We start from the raw sequence: 19528 nt of genomic DNA on the forward strand, positions 1-19528 counted from the left end.
TTAATGTAAGAGTAACCACACAGTAACGGGCACCTTTGTTTTTTTAACATAGCAGTGCACTGTGGACACATTCTCATCAGCATGTGACAGACTTCTTCACCTTTGACTCCATATGGGCTTCATCACTCGGATGTCAGACATTAACTAGTCTTCAGTGAAAAACTCTTTGGCTCTAAGTTCTTGCTTTTAGAACAACATTATTGGAAATAGATTTGCCTATAAATCCACTTTTTAATGGTTAATTTTCTGCACTATTTCTCATTTTATTTAAAAAGTTCAATCCTTTATAAAAAAAAAAAAAAGGAAGAAAGCATGGCCTGGGGGCAATCATGTTTAGTTCTGTCACCAGGTCCAATAGGTTTAGCTGGGTTTCTGTGGGTTCCACTCCCAGCCTTGTTTGTGGATTTTAAAATAGCACTTTATTTGTGCGTATCTTGACATGTATTTTCCAAGGTGAGAGTGTTTGTTTTATACATTATCGTTGGTTGACTGAACTTCATCAGTATTTCTGTCTTTGTCTCGTCTTCCACTCTGCCTGCTCACACTCTGAGTTGCCGACTCCAGCCGGGGTCTTGTTGAAGATTAGGCTATGAGGGGAAGCCGCCGGCTGCTGTGGGCTGCTCAAGTTTGTCATGGTAGATTAGGAACCAAGAACATAAGTCAAGGGAGGTTGGTTGCTGGAGTAGGGATGCAAGGGTGTAAGGGATGTTGGTTGACTCATGCTGTTCAAGTGCCATGCCCTGGAGGTGCCATGCAGAGGGAGGAGGAAGCCGAGACATCCAGGATGTCCCTGAGGAGGAATCTGGAAAGTCAAAGATAGTATCTTACAGGGTATCCATGTCAGAACTCATGTAGATGCCTCTACAGTGAGAGGCTGGCCCCCCATTGAGGGTGGCTCTGTGCTACTTGCTGCTGGGATGACTTGGTGACCATCTTAGCCCCACTGTGTGGTTGTGGCTCCTCTGCTCCTTCTGTATGACCAGTCCTAGGAGTTATACTAGTGATGGAGGTCCTGGACCGAGTGTCTGTGCACTAGGGGATTAAAGGCACTCTACCCTCTTGTGAGAGTCACTCCATCAGCTGTGATAAGCCTGTCTGCTTCCACAGCAGGGGCATTATGGAAGTGAAACCAGACTCTATTACTCTAATAGAAGCAAAAATATAAAATGAATAGGAATAAACTTGATAAATATATAATATCCATGTGACAAAACTTTAATATGATCCAGAGGGACCAAAAATACAACTCAGTAAAGGTGGTGCTGAGCCGTGTGTGGATAGGAACCTGCAGCATGGTGAAAATGTCCCCTCTCAGCTAAGCTATATTTTGAATACAATTTAATAAAAATAGCAGTACTTTTTAGGGGGCTTAAGGGGAATTTGGTTAGCTGATTAAAAATGATTTTGAAAATGAAATTAAACAAGGTTTAGAAAATAAACAGTGAGACAGAAAAAATTCAGGAAACAGGGCCAAAATATACTTAAGAAACTAATGTGATGAAAAATAGTGCAGCACACAAATAAGTTAAATTATTATAGTAACAAACAAGTATATTCATTAATGACAAAAGTCACCTCTTAAATCAATGAGAAAAAAATAGGTAACTTTGGGGGGTCTTGAATTCATAGTGTATGTTTTGCATAAGATAAATCTGAAATATATTTAAGATTTTCAGCCAGGCGGTGATGGCGCACGCCTTTAATCCCAGCACTCGGGAGGCCGAGGCAGGCGGATCTCTGTGAGTTCGAGGCCAGCCTGGGCTACCAAGTGAGTTCCAGGAAAAGGCGCAAAGCTACACAGAGAAACCCTGTCTTGAAAAACCAAAAAAAAAAAAAAAAAAAAAGATTTGCATGCAAAAATGTGATGTATTATAAAGCATTAACAGAAAAGTTTTTATATATTCCAAGGCCTTTCTGCCATAGCAACATGAGGAACTGTGAAAACCCACTTTTGCAAAGTTAAAAGGCAAATGATGAATTGATGAGAGACACTTCCAACCTGTGTTGGTGACTAAGTCATCTAATATATAATAGTTTCCATGGTCCAGTAGGAAAATTGATCAGTAATCCACTAAAAACTGGGCAGAGTACCCACAGCTCATAGAAAAGGATATACACAATTTAAATAAGAAGTGTTTTGTAAGAGAAGCTACAGATGGCATAGTAAGAAGTACAGATTGCTACCACACAGGGACTTTTCCCCTTTTCCTTTTTTTATTATGACATTACCCAGGTATGGGAAAGAAACTGTTATATATTACCAATGAGAAGCACACCCGTACTTCTTTATAAAAGAAATCTGACAATATCTGAACACGTTATAGTCTGTAACTCAGGACTTCCTGTCTTTTGCTTGTTTATTTTGGGATATGGTCTCACTATGTACCCCATCTGGCCTTGAATTCACAACCCCTCTGCCTCAGCTTCCAGAGTGCAGGAATTGTAAGCATGCACTGTAACCCAGCTTTAGAAACATATTTTCTAAATGCATTATATGTATATACATGTTAAATCATGTAGGAATGATTTTTTATTAAAGCCATATGGAAACAAAAGCTTTTTATAATGAATGATGTAACACATAAGCAGATCTATAAGAAATAAACCAGGAAGTGCTCCATGCACTTGGGAAGCTGAGGCAGGAGGATCACTGAGTGTTTGAGGCCAACCTGGTCTGCGGAGTGAGCCCTCATGTCATTGAACCAAACCAAACCAATTGTGAACCCTGTGCCCAGCCTAACAAGGTACTTTTCTTATGGATCACTTGGTAGCAGCACAGAACAGTCTATGGCGGGTGTCTAAGGTTGTTCTGGTGTTTGTACTGAAGGGGATAGATAGGCAGGCCTATTGTGGACGAATTAGCAATTGTCAGTGCATATCTAATAATAATCATAGCCGCTGCCTCTATGGAAAAGGTGAGGCTTGGATGTAGACTTTCCACTGCGTACAAGTTCTCACCATTTGACTTTTAGACCTTGTCTACCTTGCTCATATTAATAAATGGGCTAGAGAGAAGGCTTGGCAGTTTAGAGGGCCTTCTTTTATTGATGTCTTCAGATGAGGTGGAGGAAGACGGCTGTTTATAAAGTCTGTGGAAGGCTTATCTGGGAAGAAGTGAGCCGGAAGGTCCTCAGCAGGGCAGAGGGAGAGGGACTTGGGGTTTGGAGGACGGGCCTCTGATCAGCCTCTTTTCTTCCCATTCCAGCGGAGCTGCCGCGGTCCTCGGCAGTGAGGTTAGCCTCTCTCCGGGACCTGCCTGCCCAGCTCCTGGAGCTGTACCAGCAAGGCTTCTCACTGGCTGCCCTGCACCCCTTCGTACAGCCAACGAACAGGCAAGAGAAGATATTCCTCGAGCACATCTTTAGGGCCATCCTGGTCAGGAAAACCAACAGGTAAGGACCCAGCACTTAGCACCATGTCCTGTGGAGACTAAGGCATCTGGATGTAGAGGAAAGGAGGATGGGATGGGTTTGTATGCTGTCCCCAAGGCCCTGCCTTCTGACAGGTAAGCCTAAACCATGGCACCCTGTGGCAAGAAACAAGTGCCATGTCTGACTGCAAGTAGAATTCAAGTTGTTATCTCCCTTAATTTATGGGTGAAACTCAGCTAGAACAATGTCTTCTCTGCAGAAGCATGCTCCCAGAATCACACAGCCAGCAAAAATATAATAAAACCATAAATCTGAAAAGCCACAGTTGGAAACAACATTTTATTCAAGGCTTTATACAGACTCAGTGTTTCCCTCCAAAGTTTAGAACTACTTCAAAAATTTGAATTCACCAAAAGTTCTGTTAATTACCTCTGAAGAATATATCTTCCCTCCCACCCCCACCTTCCACCCATGCACACTACCTCCCACCCCACACCCCTACCTTCTGCCTCACACCCCTACCTCCCGCCCCACACCCCCTACCTCCCGCCCCACACCCCCTACCTCCCACCTCCCACCCCATACCCCTACCTCCCAACCTCTACCTCCCACCCCCACACCTCCCACCCCACACCCCATTCAGTCGTTGGGCTGGTCCTGATTTTAACTTTCCAGATGTTTTGAGGATGTTTTCAGGTTGGTTTGTTTAGTTGAGTAATACTTTCTACGTTTGACTTGTGCCTGAGTGGGAAAAGGGATGGGCTTAGTCTTTCAAAAGGAGCAATACCCGTTTTAAATGCTTAAAAATAATGATAAAAGCAGAAAGTACAATAGGTCTAGCTGATTTTACCATAGTAAAATGTGGAGCTTTGTGTGCTGGTAGACACTGTGATCCCATCACTTAGAAGGTGAAAGCAGGAAGGTCAGGAGTTAAAGGTCTAGCCTCAGCTACACAGTGAGTCCCAGGCCAGTCTCTATTACAAGGAACTCCAGCTTAGTGAATACATAAGTAAATAAATTGAAGTTTGAGAAAGGAAATCTAATTTACCCTCTGGCTAACTGTTTTGGAAGGAATGGGCAACAAGGCTCGTGTTTTAAAGGAAAGGGTGTAGGTGAGTCACGTTTGTCCTTGTGAAAGTCACTTTGCGGCAGACGCCACATTGGCCTAGCGTAGTCACAAGGGAGCATGTGGGGTATGAGGTAACATGGACTTCTCTCTATTTCACGGCAGCTTATCAGGCTCTGGGCCCTGAGGTAGAGCTTGTTTTGTGACAGCCCTGGGTCACTGTGTCGTTTGGGAGGTGACACTTCAGTGTCTGTGTTTTACACCCGTTTCTTTGTGTCCGTTGGCCGTGGATCAATATCTGGTATAATCACTTGAGGAAATGATTCTGGGGGCCATGGTGGATTTAATTTACACAGACGCACAGGATGTGCATATAATGTCAACAGCTTATGTTAACTGAGCATTCGTTGTATATTACATGTGATAACTATAATTTTGTCTGCGTCACTGGCTCATGAAATGGGAACCCTGGCTTGCTCCTAGTTTCGTAGGGTAGAGACCCTGAGACCATGCAGCATGACCACAGTCCAAATTGAAAGTCCGTATTAAGCTGCCAGCAACTGCCTGGAGAGAAATTCTTCTCACACAGCAGCCTGACAGACTACTCGAGCAAGGACTTATGACAAGCCCTGAACTTTCCTTTTATGCAGGGACTGGACAAATGATACAGGACTTGACAATTAACCCAGAAATTTTCTTTTCAAGATTCCCTAAAGATATCTTCACCCCTAGAAAGCAAAAAGAAAAAGAGAATAAGATATGAGATAAATCATTGAATCTACTCTGAGAAAAAAGATAAAGAAATAATAGAATAAATAGGTAGATCACTGAGTCTACATTGAAGAAAAAGGGGAAGATATAAAAATGACAAAAGGTAGACTACTGAATGTATTATGAAAAGAAAAAAGAGAATATGGATATGATAAGATAAAAAGGGAGATTATGGAATCTACTTTTAAAAAGGATAAGTAATGAAAATTTTTTTGGTCTGAGTTTATCAGATGTTACTGGACTGGACATTGTTAATATATATAATGGAGTTTTTATCTGAATCTGTCAAATGTTAATGGGCTAGACATCGTTAATGTAATCTTGACTGTGTATATTGTATATACTTACTGGATATAATTTTTCTTGTATTAGTTATAAGCCTTTTTAAATTTTAGACAAAAAGAGAGGAAATGTGGTTTTGTATTCCCCCAAATATTGTGCATGCTAATAAACTTATCTGGGGTCAGAGACAGAACAGTGTAGTGGGTAGCCATTCCAGCTTGGATCTGGAAGTTCCAACCCCCATTGAGACTCTGGCAACTGTCACGCCTACGAGGCGGGGCGAGGGGAGGCGCCGGGGGACCCGAGAGCTGGATGGGCCAGCGCTCGCTCTGGGTGCTCTCTCGGTGCCGGGACTCTGACCAGTGCAGATTGACTGTGTAGAGCTCCGGAGAACACCGCTGGACTGCATTACACCTTCCCCAGACCCTGCGACCTACCCATTACTTAATTTGTGAGTTTCGCCATTAAATAAATATCCTTTTAACTACGTGGAGTGGCCAAAATAATTTCTCCAATATCTGGCGCCCAACGTGGGGCTCGAACCCACGACCCTGAGATTAAGAGTCTCATGCTCTACCGACAAGATATGATGGTAAATCATTGTATATACTAGTAAACAAACTTAGTAAAATAGCAACCTTAGATAATTTACACTGTAATTTGTACTGTTATAGAATCTTATATGTTGATACAAATGTAGACTATTTTTATACTCCTGTTTAAGATAATTTGTATATTGATACAAATACAGAACTATATTTGTTATAATGTACATATATTTCTACTCTTATTTGAAACATTTTTATATTGATACAAATGTAAATTTATATCTGTCATACTTTATATATGTTCTACTTCTGTTTAGGATATTCGGTATATTGATATATATTTAATATTATTGTCATATTGCATATCGCACTATATATTCCTACCTCTGTTATAAATATCTTGTGTATTGTCACAATTTTGAAGTCATCGTTCTTCACCATACATTTGCTTATAGACTGTTTACCTTATTTACGTGAAGCCTTAGTCCTTAGGTTATTTCGATAGATAAGATTTATAGATTTATAGTCGCCTATGCTTGTCATCTCTATAGTTACGTTAGTTAGGTTATCCAGATTTACAGATACATAGGTTAGATGGGCAGATAATCTTCAAACACTTCATAGACCTGGAGAATATGGCATTTAAATAACTTAGAACTCTGTTGACGTGAGACACAATTGCTCCTGGCTGCACCAATTGATCCCGAGAGAATGTTGGGCTTCTAAGACATTTCCATTTGGAAGTTTGTCTTTTGGCACAAAATGGCCTACTGGGCAAAGAACTGCCCTTGCCTTGATGGCTGACAGTACAAATGCAATGCTCTCCTTTCTGGACAAGCGGGACACAAGGAAAGCGACCACTGTACTCTGCCAAGACAGGGTAAGATGGTCTTTCAGAAATCCTGCTTCTGAAAATGGTCTGTCAGATACTCTAGGCCTGTAGCCAATTTGAATGCACCAACAATGCTGAGAAACATTAGGTGACTGTCCAGGCTGCCAGCTGTCTTGGTCTACTCTTGCAAGATTCCCGAAAGTTGCTTGCATCCATCTACCATTTCTCAGGTACCATTATGTTCCTTCTCAGGTCTTTGATGGGATTGAAGACTAGCAGTTATAGTTACAACTTGGTATATATAATATCTTAGATAGAACATATTAAGTATTAGATTCAGGTTCTTTAGGATAGGACACCTTTGAATGATCTTTATAACATGCTGTTTACCTATGCTCTATACTTCTCTGGATTTTAGTATGTGTTTCTTGCTTGATATTGTTTGCATTGGTTGTAGTTCCATCTTATCTAGGTCATTATCTCTCATTATTTCTGGACAATATTTGATAACCATTCCTTTGTATATAGTCTTGTATTAGTTTAGAACCTTCTTATTTAGACAAAAAGGGGGAGATGTAGTGGGTAGCCATTCCAGCTTGGATCTGGAAGTTCCAACCCCCATTGAGACTCTGGCAACTGTCACGCCTACGAGGCGGGGCGAGGGGAGGCGCCGGGGGACCCGAGAGCTGGATGGGCCAGCGCTCACTCTGGGTGCTCTCTCGGTGCCGGGACGCTGACCAGTGCAGATTGACTGTGTAGAGCTCCGGAGAACACCGCTGGACTGCATTACACCTTCCCCAGACCCTGCGACCTACCCATTACTTAATTTGTGAGTTTCGCCATTAAATAAATATCCTTTTAACTACGTGGAGAGGCCAAAATAATTTCTCCAATAGAACAGCCACAATATTAAACAGGGAGCTTTTAAAGGCAAAGAATGGAGAAAAATCTACATCCTGGCTGGCAGTTGGAGGGGGAAAGTAAAGCAAGCAAGCAAGCAGTTTAACAGAAGCCAAAATATGCAGTTAGCTGGGGCGTTTTGACCCGGAGTTTCTAGAACAACGTTGGTCACTTTCACAGCAAGGGTAAGAAAAGTGGGGAATTTTCACAGCAGGGGGTGGGTGGCGTAGAAAAAGGCTGGCTCCGTTTCAGCTTAAACCAAAGATCTTTCCAGCTGAGACAAGATAGAGCAAGCATTGCCTTGTCACATGAGGACACCAGCTCCCATGCCTACATTCTTGGCTCTAGACAATCTTAGGGGAGGGTCTTTCATCCCCACTACCTCCCATTTTACTCATCAGCCTTCAGAGAAAACAAAATTTTGAAAGAAAATAAAAAAAAACAGCCTCACTATGTGTTGCATAAAGCACTGCTCAAGGCTGCTGTTTATTAGGCTGGGTCTGTTTGTCTTGGTGTTTGGAGGAGACAAGACCCTGGGGTCTTCTGTGTGCTCTGCTGTAGGAAGTGATGATAGCCCAGGACCTGGATGAAGTATGTATATCACAAATGCACTGACGCAAACATAGCACTCCCAAGCTAATTTGTCTTCAGATCTCCTGGGGATGCTGCTAAATAACATTCTGGGTCAGCATGTCTGAAGTCAGGCCTGAGATGCTGCATTTTCCGTGTGGTCCCACTCCAGTGTGGTCCCAAATGATGCTGACATGGCTGCTCCATGGACCACACTTTGAGTAGCAAGGGTGGAGAGGACCTGACTCGTTCTTATCTATCACTCACACTGTTAGGGTTTACTGCCCTTCTCTCCAGGGCAGCTTTCGGTACAGAGAAAATTAAAGAAGGACCCAAGACTCCTGGTTAGAGGGCCCATATGGTTAGAGGGTTCCAGGTTGCATGGGGTTGCTGGGGAGTGTCCGTGGAATCACTGTATACTTAACACAGTGAAAGGTTTATAACAGATGATTTGCCAGGTGTGCTCAGTCATATGATCAGATGAGCTGGACTATGATGCCACTGTTTAAGAGCAAACCCCATCTCCATTTTGTCCCTTACAAGCCAGCCAGGACAGCCGGGGCCTAGACAGGGAAGAAGAAATAAAGTTCTTAAGATGAAGACACTGGTGTGTGGGAACGTTTTCCAGAGGTGCCGGTGTCCTCTCTTAGAGCTCATTCTCTGCCCCAGGATGCCCAGTCCACTGTCATTGGCTCTGATGCACAGTCCATCTCCTGGCTAAGCTGGTACAGAGAAACATTAACTTTGTGATGAATTTTTGGAACCGATTCTTTTTTTTTTTTTAAGAAAACTGCAAAAAATCTGACAATGCACCAAGAGAAACAATGGCCAGAGGGTTTCCCTGTTTCCATCCCGAATGGTGTTGGGCAGGAGGAGGTGATGGCTGAAGCAGGGTCCTAAGAAGTACTCTTAAAGGTGCTTTCCTCTCCTGGGCAATGCAATAATTGTATGTTTCTGCATCAGGGATCCACCGACACACCACCACCACACAACTGCAAGCAAGCAAACAAAAAACCCTCGAAGCTCTGTATCAGCAGGTCATTGAGGAAATAAAAACAGAAGAAAGCTTACATGATTAATTTTTAACATGAACAGATAAAGCAACACTTTTAGCAAAGACTGCCAATGTCTGACGCCATAAATACTGTTAAGTGAAATTATTTAGCTCTGGAAAAGGGAGTGAATGCCTAGTTAATATTTTCCAAGTAGGGCACACTGACAGATTTAAGGAAACTGTCTGCTTTACTCTGCATCCAAATAAAGTTTACTGGCAAAAATACCACTGAACAGCTATTTGAAAAATTGATAAACCTGAAGCATTTGAGAGGTGAATGCAAAGTTTTTGACAACTAACTGGACTTTAGGGGTGGGTACGCAACATTATAAACAAAACAGGACAAAACAAAACAAACAAAAACCCAAGCTTATATCCATCCATACCCCCATCTATACCCCATGCATATCCCCATCCACCCATCCATCCCCCATCCATTCATCTATCCATCCACCCATTCCTCTATGCATCTATCCATCCATCCATCTATCATCCATCCATTCATCCATCCATCCATTCCCCCATCTATCCATCCACCCATCCATCCATCCATCCATCCATTCCCCCATCCATCCATCCATCCATCCATCCATCCATCCATCCATCCATCCATTCCCCCATCCATCCATCCATCCATTCCCCCATCCATCCATCCATTCCCCCATCTATCCATCCATCCATTCCCCCATCTATCCATCCATCCATTCCCCCATCCATCCATCCATCCATCCATCCATCCATCCATCCATCCATCCATCCCCCATCCATCAACAAACACCTACTAAGGTTGTAAGAATATCATAGGTGTCATTTATTTCTAGACCATCATGACAAGCAGACATTACAAATAAAGCAAGTCAGAATTTTCTTTGTTTCCCAGTGCATATAGCAGCTATCTATACATAATACTATATCTTGTAAGTATGAAGTAGCATTATGTTTTTTTTAAATGCACACACTCAATTTAAAAAGTAGTTTATTGCAAAACAATGCTAATGATTAAATAAGCTGATAGGAAAATGATGTCAGTAGATGGGCTCGGTAGAGTTGCCACAAACCTCTGGATTTGTAAACCATGGATTACCTGCAAAGCATGATAAAACAAATGTCCCAGGGGCTTCTTGAGACATTGTTCCAGGATCTGTACCTGGGGGAAGGTAGAGGGCTCAGTTGGATATAGCACTTGCTTTCCAGGGAGCAACTGTCTGGTTGAGAAATTTTTCATGACATGTCTATCATATCACCCTTCTACTGAAAGAGAAGTTAGATTTTAACCTGGGCCTTATTTCCTTAGATGTTTTTAAATTTTGTCTTTATATTTTGTGTGCACATCTGTGAATATGCACATGTGGAGGCCAGAAGACGTTTGGAAGGAGTCGGTTCTGTCCTTCCACCATGTGAGTCCCAGGACTCAAATTCAGGCTATCACGCTCTGCAGTCTTTCCCTTCTGGGCCGTGTTACTGGGCTGGGCTTTACTTCTTTGGGCACACATAGGAACACTGAGCATGAGGTGGGAAGAGTTTGTGTAAGTCTTAGAAGGAAATGCTCTGCAGTGCTGTTTACCAGGTCCCCCAAAGGCAGTAGTCAGTAGTGACAATGCCTCTGGAGCTCACCATTTGACAAATTTCACTTAAGTCCACAAAACACTATCAGATCTTTCCTTTTGAAAGTCATGTTAACTGCTGTTACATTTCAAGGTGGCAGGGCAAACTGCCTGTATGTGCTGATTGTTCTTCAGCTAGTGTGAATTCAAAGTCAGTTCCTTGGAAAAGTGACTCCAGCAGGAATAGCTGAACATGTAATCTTGAGTAAATGGAAAGACTTACTTCTTTCTTAAGACCACTTAGTGGTTTTTAACACACAGTATAGTTGCATTTTGTCTGGCTTCTAAGTGTATTTAAATTACCTTTTTTTTCCTGTGCAGTTTTCTTTAGAATGAATCTTAAAATTGCCAAAAATCTTAAAATTTCAAGACCAAGAGAAGTCAGTTATTAAAATGTCATATCTGATGTTTCATGAGTGTGGATTTAATTCTAGGTGGTTTTACAGTTGTAGATGGAGAGATGCACTATGATGCCCTAGTTCCCCAGACCCTGAATTGTTCATAGCAGAGTGAGTTTTGAGCTAGGTCATTGTACTGAGAGGGTTTTCGTCACTGATGGGTGAAAGCTCCTTGGACCCAGGTCTCCTAGAGTGATGTCTGACCCGGCCAGGGACTGGTCCTGCTGGGTAGGTGTCTTTTGACCTAGGGAATGGGACTCAGAAATAAAGCTGCTGCAGACAACACAACATGCATCTAATCAAAGTTGCCCTTGGCAATCTTCTCAAGTCCCCATGAAATGCAATACTGCTGATGTTGGACGACTGTTTCCCTGCACTGAAGCCCTCAGTAAACCTGAAAGGTTTGGTTTACAGTGCAGTTCTCTCTAGGATGGAGAGATGCTTGTCAGTAGAAAGGTATCTGGGGACCAGGACTCCCTTCTTCCTTTTGGAGGTCTTCTGTGGCCCATCTGCCTATTGACTAAGACAATTGAGATTGCTTTATGTAACAAATGTCCTTAACAACTGAATTTCTAAGATAAATGTGTGTTGTGTAATTTTACTGTACAAAGATGACCACCTAGGTCTTAAGAAACTTCCCATTCACTGGCTGTGAACTGTGCAGACAGTTATGGTGATGTCAAACAAGTACTTGGGTCTTGGTTTGCATCTTTAGTGGAAGATTGTCAAGGGAGGAGCCTTTGAAATGGAGACCCAGAGCTCTTCATTAGCTCCATATCTAGAGAGATAGGTAGATTTGAACAGGGAGAGTCAAGTGGTTCGGGCCTTCCAGGCATGGAGTCTAGCCCAAGACAGCCTGAAGCCTGAGAAAGCAGAGTGTGGAGCACAGAGCAAAGGTGGGAGGGTCTGGAAACTGGAGCTGGCACAAGGCCGAGGGAGGCTCCTAGGAAGCTGCCCCCAGGGTCCCTGAGGACTGGGTCCTGCTCCATCTGCTGGCCCAGCCAAGGCCGCCATGCCCTCGCTCCACCAGATTGCTCCAACAAGCCTTTTGAAGAGGTGCGGTTGGTTGCTGAGATCTATAGCAAGCAATTTTATTTTAAATCAACCATGTAATGGAATCTAAGACATTTTTCCTCTCAGACTCTGTACTGGCGTGTGTGTGTGTGTGTGTGTGTGTGTGTGTGTGTGTGTGTGTGTGTGTGTGACTGTGTGAACTTGACACAAGCTAAGAGTCATCAGAGAGGAAGGAGCCTCAGTTGAGGAAACGCCTCCATAATATCCAGCTGTAAGGCATTTTCTTAATTAGTGATCAATGGGGGAGGGCCCAGCACATGGTGGGTGGGGCCATCCCTGACTGGTGGCCCTGGGTTCTATAAGAAAGCAGGCTGATCAAGCCAAGGGAAGCAAGCCCATAAGCAGCACCCCTCCACGGCCTCTGCATCAGCTCCTGCCTCCAGGATTCTATCCTGCTTGAGTTCCTGTCCTGACTTTGTTCAATAATCAACAGCAACATGGAAGTGTAAGCCAAGGAAACCCTTCCCTCCACAACTTGCTTTTTGGTCATGGTGTTTTGCTGTAGCAATAGAAACCCTAACTAAGACAGACCCCATCAGCAAGCTGTCCTTCCAAATACTTAAGAAGTAGCACACATTCCTGAATGAGTCAACTCTAGCCACCATGTCAAGTGACACTGAGAAAGACCTTTCCTTTGGCTTTTTGTTGCTCGGTTTCCAGGAAAGCTCATCTCAGCTTCGGCCTTACTCCCAGTTCCTCCTCTGGGCGGAGTCTGAGATCCTGGCAGCCCCTTCTTCCATCTAAGACAAGGCTTGCCCATGCAGATGCCTCTAGGGACCAGCTCCTCTGAGTGAAGACTAGAGGAACTAGAGACCTGGTGCCTTACTTTGCCATTTCTTGGGTACTTCCTTTTTCCAAGAAAATCCAGAAGTTTGGGGTTTTATGTGAAACCTTTCTTTTTCAAATGTTGCCTTTAACCCATGCTTCTGGCTGCCATCTTATGTCCACAGAGGTATTTGTGCTGTGTTACTGGGGTGTGTTTGTTGATCATGTACTTTCTGAGGGCCTGTTCTCTCTCACAGGTAGTGGACTTTGGGTTTCTCAGACTTCTGTGTTTCACCTGGTGGCCGCCTCCCTTCGTCCTTGCTGACTCTTACCCCATCTTTGGAGTCTCATCACATCTTGGAGTGCCAGCAAGCATTGCCCAGTGGCTTTCATTAAGTAGAGTCAAATAAAACTATGCCTGCAGGGCTAGTGAGATGGCTCAGTGGTTAGGACCATTTGGTGTTCTTCCCAGCACCCATGCTGAGTGATCTACAACCACCTGTAACTCCAGTTCCGGGGGATCCTGTCCGGTGTCCTCTTCTGACTTCCACTGGTACCTGCACACATGTGGCATACACTTACACACACACTTAAATAAAAATTGAAAGATAAATCTTTTTTGCTCTTGTTGTTTAAAGAACAACAGGGCTGGAGTGATGGCTCAGCAGCTAAAAGCACTTACTGCTCTTATAGGAGACCCAGGTTCGGTTCCCAGCTTCCCCTGGGATCCAGCATTCTCCTTTGGCACCGGGCTTGTGCATAGTGCGCTTACATACATGCAAGAAAAACACTCAACTACGTAAAATAAAAATATAATAAATCATTTTTAAAAGATTCTAATATTAAAATCATGCCCTGGAATTTAGTTATAATTACTCACTAAAGTATCATAAGTTCATTAGAAATGGCTTTATGGTTGGCTTATTAATTTACCAGTGGTTGACTTATTAATTTACCAATAGTGGGATGACATCTTGATATAAAGCCAGACAGCATGGACTGAAAATAATGGAATATACACTTGTACACACACACACACACACATACACACACACACACACCTTTCATGGGCAAGAATAACAGTGATTTGCCACAAGAGTGTTTGTATGTTATTTTTCTCTCTTTTAAAAGAAACATCTAAAGGATGCCCTTCAGTGGAAGGGAACTCTTTGTGGACCTTAAGTGAAGCATGAATGCATTACGTTGCCTTTTTTATGGCCCACAAGATAACAGGAACATTTTCTTTGGCATTTGAAAAGGGCAAAATTGGAAAAGTGCAGAATTATATTGGAACTAAAAGGAAAATTATTTTAAAAAATTATAGTTGCAAGTGTCCCCTTTAAGTAGACTCATATCTCTTCATCTCTAATTTTTACCAATTACTTTAACTCTTGGGAAAATTATAGGACTTCTAGAAAGAGGCTTCATAATTAAGGGAAATACACAGAGGGTGAAATCACCTACGAAGTGTGCCCTAGAAAATGTTCACACTTAATGCTGGGCATCAGCCTGGAGCTAGCTGATTGTTGGAATCACACAGGGAAGAAGGAGGAACAGTGGACTTGTGGGTGATTGACATGTGTTACTGTGATGGGGAGCCCCAGCAGCAGGCTTGTTTCCAGAGAGCAGAGACGCCCAGAAAGGTAGACCAGAAGCTTGCTGCTTGAATCTGAGCAGAGAATAACTAAGCAGCTGTCTGTTCAGTGTGGAGTTCATTATTGTGGATTCAGAAATAGGAAGGGTGCCCACTGCTTCCCCAGCTCCCCAAGGTGTGTGTCAGACCTGATTAACTCTCCATTGCCCCTTCACGACCCCCAGGAGCTGTTCAGTGTCACCCAGCCTACTCTAATTTATTCTTCTTATTTCCCGGTTCCCTCAGGGGCCGACACCCTTTCTGGTGTGTTGAAGTCACAGGATCCCTTGTTAATTATTGTGTTTGCACTTTCCCTAATATGCCAGCATCAAGCCATATTCTCCAGGGGAAAGAATTTTTTCCAATCCACACTCCTAAACATCTTGCCTCACTTTTTCATTCTCTTGCTCCGAAGTGGCGGCCTTTGTCCAAGTAGAGAAAATAGAAGAGACGTGCTTGGTATGTGTGGAGACTCATTTCCCCTGGTCCCTGAGCTGGCTCTGATCGCCTGTGTCTTTCCCAATATTTGTTATTTTTATTTTTGTCAAATTAACATTCGAGTGGTTTCCAGTCTTTCCCCACAAGTATTCCAGAACGGCAGAGGACAGTAGGCAGGTAGCTTCCTCACAGACACAGCAAGTGCTGCATTTCTTTGAGTTTCCTGTTGATGTTAAAATATATATGAATACCACAGTACCCTGAAGTATCTGTGTTTGCTGTTAAATAAAATAAGGCCTCTTCCTACACAGGCATGCACTCTTCAAACAATGGAGTCTCTAGGAGGAAGATTTATTCTGTGGCATCGTAATGGGTCCGGGGGGTGGAGGTGGGGATACTGAGACATCATTCTGAAGGCTGTATGCATACAGAACAGGCAATTCAGCTGCAGATAATTCTATTAAAGTGTTAGATTTGGGGATTTATATGTCTTATCTGTACTAAATATAAGAATTCAGATGGTCTTACTTTTAATCTTCCTGGCATATTTTTTTTCCTGAATCTTTCCTCCTCCTTGCCAGTCGGGTGGACATTACCAGCGGTATGACCTAGAAAACACCAGTACTAATTAAATTTTACATTTTCAATAAGAGTACAGTAAGATGCAGGTGAGAAATAACTTTCAGACGCATATGAGGACATTATTAGTGTTTCCATGTTCTGTAGATCTTGATGTAATGATTATCTCTCTAATCTGTGCAAGTGTTTTCGATAATACTTTCAATGGTTGAAAGATAAAACCATTTTTTTACATAGACATAAATGCTATAAATATGATCTAGTGAGGTTCATCATTTCATTTGCTTCCTATTCAACCACCATAAGCTGGAACTTAACACTGCTACAAAGACTTAAAATCCAAATTAGGAACTCGTATTCATACAGCACCTGTTTCTGAGTCTGCGAGTCCTCTGCTGCATTCCTGTATGTATTAAGTATCCTAATTAATTCTCACGATGTCCTCATGATGGTTGTTTTTGTTGTAGTATTGGTTGAAGACATTGTTATGTGTTCAGCTGAGGTTTCATACTTACACCATTTCTAGCAGAAAGACACTATCATTTTCTCTAATTACCAACTTCCCACTTTATATTCCAGAAAAGTGAAGCAGCACCTACTAATTCCTTGTAGAACTGAAGTGACGTGGGTGGAGGCCGTGCGGGGAGCACCTAAGACTCCTGGTGTAGAAATACACCTCCTTTTGGCCTCACAGGCCCTGGAGCTTCTGGGTGTGTCAGAGCATTTCGGGAACCCTCCCCGGTTTATAGCATCATTTGTCTCTGTGGAGGGGCTGCAAGAGCAGAGGTCACACTCGTCCCCAGGCTGGTACGCACACAGAACTATGGATACAGACTCTGTGGAGCTCTATGATGCTCTATTTTTCTGGCTGCCAGGATCTGGTCACTTTCTGCAGGAGATTGTTCTGAGGCCACAAGTACATCATTTTCTCTCCACTCTCTCAAAATGAAAATGTGTTCGTGAGGTGCCTTCTGTGGCTTCTGAAGCGGCAGCCTTCTTTTAGAGAGGAGGTGAGATCATCTCTGCAGAGGGAAGTTGACAACATACCCATGTCCTTGGTGTGGTCGTTCTTAAACCCAATATTGCTCAACTCCCCCAGTTGCTGTGCCCATTAACCTAGACCTTACTAGAAAAGAAAAACCTATTTGCCTAGTAAAGAACACCCATGTGTTTGGAGGAGCTTCTTGATATGACTTAACCGTCTTTGGCAATTATCACAATAGCAGTTTACCTATTATGGAGTCCTTGCACATTGCATGATGATGCCGACTGTCTTTATTTTTGAAGCCTGGGTGAAGCCTGTGAAGAGTACCTCCCTGCACCTTCTCGGTACTTACATACTAGTGATCACTTTCCCATCTCGTACTTGTGGAAATCACAAATGCCTCCTGGCACGGCCAAACGTCTACCAATGAGGAAAACTGCTTCCAGTCGAGACTGTCTGAATGAGAGTTAGTGTGCAAGGCAGGCCTCTAACTTTACTCTTTCCTAGGAAGCCAATGTTGCCAAAAACATTTATTATACTAACCTGATTTTGCCACCAAATGAAATGGCATGTTTATTATGACTAGGCTTTCCATATATGCCTTAATTTGTTCCTGATTTTTAAAAAAGATTCATGTTTAGGTGTGTGTGTGTGTGTGTGTGTGTGTGTGTGTGTGTGTGTGTGTATGTGTGTGTGTAGGCCAGAAGAGGGCGTCAGATTCCTTGGAACTGGCTCCAGGTGGCTGTGAGCTCCCCAACATGAGTACTGGGAACTGGAGTGCTGGAAACTGAACTCACGTCCTCTGAACGAGCAGCAAGTTCTCGTAACCCCTGAGCCATCTTTCTAGCTCTATGATTCTTTGGTTTTTTTGCTTTATTTATTGGGTTTTGCATTGTCTTTTTTCCTTTGCTGGGGATCAGACTGAGGGCCTCACACTTGCTAAACACATGCTGTACCAACTGACTTATGTCCCCAACCCCTATATCATATAAATTATTACAATAAATTTGTAGTGTGTATGGTAATAAGAAAACCATCCTTCAGGATCATGGTCACTTTTATACATTTATTTTTCTGTATGAAGCCTAAAGTAATTTTCTACAGTTCACCGTAAAACCTGTTGAAACTGTAATTACATTAACATAGTAATTTGAGATTAATTTTCACCTTGTATTTTCAAGAACACAGGGTTCAATATTATTGTTAGAAGTAAATTGCTTAGAACTTTGAAGTCATTTTGAGAAGTCTGTGTACTGTGCTGGGTTAGTAGTTAGTGACGTGTATGGAAGAGACACACCCAGAACAATGGGAGAATGGAGACTGTTTCTTACAGTTATTTTCAGTGAAACTTTAGGAGAGAAATGAAGTCACTAACCACTAATATTTGAGTAATATTTAGGTTGAAGGTGTCCTGGCTTGGTGTGCATGTCAGAGGCTACCTGCCTATCCTGTATGGAGCAGGAAGGGTCTCTGGAAATGGCTCAGTTCAGAGAAGATCGGCTAAGACCTCAACAAAGTGGATTTGTGAATTATTTACATTTTAACTAAAGTAGCTTTTTATAGTAAAGGGAGGGAAGGAAGACAAAATATCTCATTTTCTCTTTTTATAAAACATGTATTTTATTAAAATGTATAATTAATAGCAACAGTTTAATTGTGTGTGTATCTGTATTTGTGTGTGGTTTCATAGGTGTGGTTACCTATGTGTATCTAATTGTGTATGGGTGCATAGGTGTGGGTACCTGCGTGTATATGTATTTGTGTATGGGTGCATAAGTGTGGGTACCTGCTTGTATCTTTATTTGTGTATGGGTGTGTAGGATAGAGGTGTTAGAGTCCCTGAAGCTGGAGTTGTATCTGATGTGGATGTTGGGACCTGAACTTTGATCCTCTACAAGAGCAGTACATACTCTTAACCACTGAGCCATCTGTCCGGCTCCTTTGTGTTTTCTCTTGTGTAAAGAATGCGTGTGTATGTATGTGTGTATATATGTATGTATGTCAGTTGTGTGTGTGTGTGTGTGTGTGTGTGTGTGAGAGAGAGAGAGAGAGAGAGAGAGAGAGAGAGAGAGAGAGAGAGAGAGAGAGAGAGTAAAGGGACCAGCAGGAGGAAGTGGGGAAATAGATGGGGGAATGGAGGAGTATGGGGTAAAAATGAGCAAAGTACAGTGATACATAGGTATTAAAATGCCTGATAACTCATAGAATGTACAGGTCTTTAGAAACCCTGTGAAGTGATTTCAGACTCAGGATAACAGTACTGCTCACACCACCCATCCCCAGACACACTAGAAATAACTACCTCCGCTCTTACTGTTCAGAAGAACTTTGTTGGGCACAGAGTGAGGTTAAATTGCTGGATCTATTGAGATCTAACTTGAAGAAACTTGCAGTTACCAAAAAGACGATTTGAAACATACATGGCCTTTGGTTATATTTAACAAAAGGAGTCTCATTTCAAGTAGACCTTTCTGCCTTGAGATGCCAGCTTCTAATAATCCAGGCTTCCGGTGGTCATCCAAGGATGATGCTCATCTGCTTGTTTCTCATCTTCTCAGTGTTCTGACAACTTGTTTGTGTGCTTTATGGCATACATGAGACATTAGTGTAGTCACACAAGCTTTTCCGTAGAGGGAGATGTGGGTAAAATCATGTAGA

The 19528-nt window shown here is 42.6% G+C and overlaps 1 protein-coding gene across 2 annotated transcripts in view; it reads left to right on the plus strand.

Moving 5' to 3' along the window:
- Positions 1-19528, plus strand: part of Rftn1 (raftlin, lipid raft linker 1) — a 207292-nt gene that overhangs the window by 79320 nt on the left and 108444 nt on the right. For both annotated transcript variants that reach the window (XM_028882505.2, XM_037200117.1), the window contains exon 3: positions 3206-3392. In XM_028882505.2, coding sequence (XP_028738338.1) covers positions 3206-3392 — 187 coding nt within the window. The remainder of the gene's footprint in view (positions 1-3205; positions 3393-19528) is intronic.

The sequence above is a fragment of the Peromyscus leucopus genome, chromosome 16_21 (assembly GCF_004664715.2).
Source record: "Peromyscus leucopus breed LL Stock chromosome 16_21, UCI_PerLeu_2.1, whole genome shotgun sequence".
Lineage (NCBI taxonomy): Eukaryota > Metazoa > Chordata > Mammalia > Rodentia > Cricetidae > Peromyscus > Peromyscus leucopus.